This window comes from Chelonoidis abingdonii, chromosome 4 (assembly GCF_003597395.2).
Source record: "Chelonoidis abingdonii isolate Lonesome George chromosome 4, CheloAbing_2.0, whole genome shotgun sequence".
NCBI classification, from domain to species: Eukaryota; Metazoa; Chordata; order Testudines; family Testudinidae; genus Chelonoidis; species Chelonoidis abingdonii.
Window position 1 is genome coordinate 86991287 of NC_133772.1, and position 5110 is coordinate 86996396.

The 5110-nt window shown below is 43.4% G+C and overlaps 1 protein-coding gene across 6 annotated transcripts in view; it reads right to left on the reverse strand.

Moving 5' to 3' along the window:
- DPF3 (double PHD fingers 3) overlaps positions 1–5110 on the reverse strand; it is a 269649-nt gene that overhangs the window by 121645 nt on the left and 142894 nt on the right. For all 6 annotated transcript variants that reach the window (XR_012655786.1, XM_075065418.1, XM_075065416.1 and 3 more), the window contains one exon: positions 2194–2354. Coding sequence is in view for 5 of the 6 variants with exons in the window: in XM_075065418.1 (XP_074921519.1) it covers positions 2194–2354 (161 nt within the window). In the remaining variant the exon portion in view is untranslated. The remainder of the gene's footprint in view (positions 1–2193; positions 2355–5110) is intronic.

The following is a 5110-nucleotide window of genomic DNA, read 5'->3' on the forward strand; positions in this document are numbered from 1 at the left end:
GGATCCCACTGTGGACGCGCTAAACCGATTTTATTAGATCTGTTTTGTAATATCGGTTTAAGCTAATTCGAAATAATCGTGCAGTGTAGACGTACCCTCTGACCCTGGAATGAGAGCACCTTATTCCGAATTAGTTTAATCTACTACCAAAAGAAGAAACTAATTTGGAATAAGGCAATCTTATCCCAGAATGAAAGCATTCACACATGGAATTAATTGGGAATAGTTAATCTACTTTAAATTCACATGCTACCTTATTCTGGGTTAATATTTATGCACACACAAGCCCTGAGTCCTGGTGTGTAGGTAGGGAACAGTGCAAGATGCCTTTCCCCATTCTGTGCCCTGTGAAATGGCCAGGGAAAATTCCAGACCCTGAACTTGATGGAATGTAGGAACTGTTTCCTCCGTATGCCCCTGGGCCAGCTATGACTCCATGTGGCCAGTCACAGAGAAAAGAACAGGCTGCACCATCCCAAGACTGTGGAACTGTCTATCACAAGAAATAAGAATGACCAAGGACCTCCCCACAAATAGAACTAGACACAAAAACACATCTTGGACTTAACTTTTTTTCAACCTGCACCTCATACAAAATGCACATGAACACACACAGAAACCAAAAGCTAGAAACTAATCCAGACATTTCTCCCAAAGGCTAGGAAGGAAGAAAGAGTGAGAGATTGTTATTTCTCTTCTCTAACACTTGAGACATTCAGATTCTATAGCCATTTAAGCACCTAGATAGATTTGCTGAAATACATGCAAAAAAGTGGAGCTAAAATGAAGGAACACAACCTGCTTCCTGCCACTATTCTCATTTGCAAAAGCATCGCTACGGAGTTTGATCTGAACATAACCAGTCTTCTCCCTCCACAGCTGCAAACCCCAAGAACCAAAGCCCACTCACCTTACTTCTACAAGTAGGTCCGCTGACTTCCACAGGACTACTCACAAAAGTACATAAGAAGGACATAGCGCTAGCTGCACACATAGCTGCTGACCCGTCTTACAAATCACATTCCTCATGAGAGACCCACATTTACCTCTTCCACCCCCGACACCACCACCACCACCGCCATCTTGGTATGATTTCATTTTTGCTTACTGTAAATGATTTACGCAAAAAGGAAAACCATGAATCACAAATTATCCAAAATGCTATTCTGGCTCTAAAATGAATCACATATTAGTTAGGGAGAGGGTGCAACCTCCATTATCCAGCCATCAATTATCCAAAACAGAGCTATATCATCCAATGTCTATTGAACTGAGAACGTCAGTTATCCAGAACCCCAATTATTTATAAACGTGTACACTTCCCACCAAGCCATTTGGATAATCAACCCTTCACTGTAAATGCTGGGTGTTCCCCTCTTATTTTGGGTCTTTGTCCCAAATATTGGAAAAAAAAATCCCAAACAACTTGGCAGAGATCAAAGTGTCAAAAATTCCATTCTCACAACAAATAATGCATCTGGCTACATTCTCAATGGCTTCCGTGGGAGTTTTGTTACAGTAGGGTGCTTAGGGCTGACCGAACAATAATAGTTTTACTTCCATGCAAGGATCTCAATCTGTTCTACAAACATTAATGAATTAGAACCTGATCGAAAGCCCACTGAAGTCAATGGAGGTCTTTTTCAGTGGACTTTGGATCAGGCCCATATTGCCCTTGTAACATATTTACGAGGACATTTATCCTTCTTTCACAGATGGAAAACTGAGACACCAAGGTAAGGCCCAAGTGATCTGTCTAAGGCAGAGCTGGGAACAGAATCTAGATCTCTTGATTCCCCTGCTGTAATCACTAGAACAAAGTGAATTTCAGAAGATAAGACTCTCCCCAAAATTTATGTTTCCTATTGAGAAATAAGGTTGGTGAGAGAGTCTTCCCTCCTTTAGAATATTTCCAAGGCTCTCTTGGACAGAGGTCCTCTATTATGCAACTAACTCAGATCAATAGCAATAAAGGAGCTGTGATGATGCAGCATTAGAAACTATGTCAAGCAATAGAAAGAATAATTAAGCTCTGCTCTCTGCAGTTACCAAAGGGAATTCCCTCCAAGCCAGGAGGTTTAGGCAACTTCTCCTATGTGTGTGGCCCTTAACAGATTTGAGTTTTTAATAATTAAACCCTATGAGGCCTCAGTGGCCTGCCTTCCATATACACATGCATGGAATGCTGCCTACCTGGTCCCCGATGCCTCTTCTCCATCCAGATGTAGCAGTTGTTCTGAGCTACCCCAGTCTGCGAATCCAGGAAGGGGAGGCGGACGCTGCGCTCGGCGCACAGCCGAGAGTTGTAGCTGCGGCAGTGCTCAATGGCTTCTTTGTAGAACTGGTCTCCAAGTCTGCCAGGAGGAAAAGACCAGAGAGTAAGAGATTGTGTTGGTCTCCCAGAACAAGTAATAGAAAGAAGGGGACGTGGGGTCAATTAAAAATGGACGAGTGGAAATACTTTCCCCAGACACATTGTATGCATTAACCTGAGGAGCTTTCTGCCACAGGGTGTCACTGAGGCAGAGTAGTAAGAGTCATAAGAAGATTAGACACTGAGGGTATGTCTATACTGCAGCTGGGAGCAAGAGTCCCAGCCCTGGTAGACAGACCTGTGCTAATAGGGCTCAAGCTATCACATTAAAAAAAGCAGCGTGGTTGTTGCTGCACTGGCAGAGGCTCAGGCTAGCCACCCAAGCTCAGACTCACCTGATCAGGTGGCTAGCACCAGTGCAGCAACATCCATGCTGCTATTATTAGCGTGATAACTTGAGCCTGATTAGTGCAGGCCCATCTACCCAGGCTTGGATGCTCACTCCCAGCTGCAATGTAGACATACCTTTAAGTATAAAGCAATCGTCAGTCAGGGAACTAGATGGCTCTGGGTAATGGGAGGCAAAGATTTTCACTTCTAGTGTGTCAGTTCAAATCCAGCTTACAAAATGAGCCCATAGTTTCGTTCAGTATCGAAGGACAACTTCCGCAGTATGTTTGAACAACTGAAAAGATGCTTTAAAAAGGGCCCGTTTAAAAGAACTCCACTTCAAAACCTGCAGACACACACCTCTGCTCCAAGGCTAGTCCTGCAGGTGAGATGCAGGCTCTGCCTGCTTATAGGTGTGTGTCCGCTGAGCTAGCAATAGGGACTTATCTGTGCTCCTAGGCAGAATAATCAGGGAGAGTTGAGAGCTAAGTACAGGTTCACGTTAAGGGTTTGGCTTGACATATAACATGTTAGCCTATAGTTTGTAAAGTTCTCATAAATAAATAGCTAAGGGTTAATGTTTCTTTTACCTGTAAAGGGTTAACAAAGGGAACCAAACATCTGACCAGAGGACCAATCAGGAAACTGGATTTTTCAAAGTAAGGGAGGGAATTTTGGGGATCTGAGTCTTTTTTTCTGTGTCTCAGCTATGAGAAGGTTCTTTCTATCTTCTAATCTTCTGTTTCCAAATTGTAAGTACAGGTAGAAAAACAATATAGGCTTTTATGTTGTTTTGGTTGTATTTACATGTGTGTAGAAATAGTGGCTGGCCCACTCAGGAATCTGTACTGGTGTCCCGTGCTGTTCAACAAATTTAATAATGATCAGGAAAAGAGGTTAACAGTGAGGTGGCAAAATTTTGCAGACAATACAAACTACTCCAAAGATAGTTGGTATGAAGCAGATTGCCGAAGGGATGCTCACAAAACTGGGTTTCTCAGGCAACAGATGGCAGGAGGTGAAATTCAATGTTTGACTAAATCAAAGTAAATGCATGTGGTAGAGGTAGAGAGAGCAGATGGGCCCCTGGTGCAAGACCGAGGCTGAACCACCGTCAGCAACAAACCAGGCCTAAGTTGTGAACTAAAAGTAAGACCAATGTATTAAGCAGAATGCTCACAGTTCCTGTCCAGTAGAGGAATGGCAAGAGGCACTGCTAGCAGGGCAATACACATGACTCTATATAATCCATGGTTTTGCCGACAACCTTGAATACTGGTGCCTTCTGGTTGTCGCTAATCTCAAAAAATATATCTATTAGAGGTGGAAAAAGGTACGAGAAAGGGCACAAAAAAATGATTAAAGGACCTGGAACAGCTTCCAGATCAGAGAGATTAAAAGACTGGCGACTATTCAGTTTGGAAAGAGATGACTGAAAGGGGATATTAAGAGGTTCTGTAAAACTCAATGAAGGTGTGGAAGAGTTTAATAAGGAAAGTTGTATCTACCGCCGCAGATTGTGAACGAGGTTGGTGAACCCAATGAAATTAATAGCCGAAGTTTTAAACAAAAAAAAGGGAAATATTTCTTCACACACCACATGAGGCAAATCCCGTGGAACATCATTTCGCAGGGGATGTTGTGCAGAGACAAAGTATATACTGGATCGTAAAAAATTAAATAAGTTCCTGGAGGATAATGTCCATCCAAATGCTTTTAGCCCCCAAGATGTCAGGGATGCAGGCCCATGCCTGAGTTTCTGTAGCCTCATGATTTGCGCAGAAAGCTGAGAGTGGACAACAGAGGAAATGGATCACTCAGTGGTTTGCAATGTTCTTTCATTTCCTGTGAAGCAACTGGCATTGGCCAATGTCCCAGATAGACAGGATACTGGGCTTAGATGGAACCCTTGGTCTGACCACAGTAAGGCTGTTTATTTATTTCTTTCTCAGGGTAAGGTAAGGGACCGCAAAGGATTTGGGCCAGCCAGAATGAACATATTACATAGCTCACATACTAACTACAGGCTTATATAGTCAGCTGGTGGGCTTGTAACACTTTGGTCTAAATTTTGGTTGTGTGGGTTAGTGTCGGGTACTGGGTGTGGATTGGTGGCTACTGTGATGTACAGGAGGTCCTTGCAGACTGATGATTGATCTGGTGGTCCTTTCTGGTCCTTAAAGTCTTTGACTGGATGGCCGGTATGACAGCTAATATTGAACACAAATGAGGGTAAGGGAAGACAGAGGATTGGCCCAGCAGTGAGGAGGGTATATCGAGTTCCTTAACAAACAGCTTGAGCTGTGAACACACCATGCAGGCCAGGCGCAGTGCTTTACTTTGCCTTTGTTCCTTGAGCAGTGATGGATTCAGAGAGCTTGTCCACGCACTCTCTGTTTTCAGCTG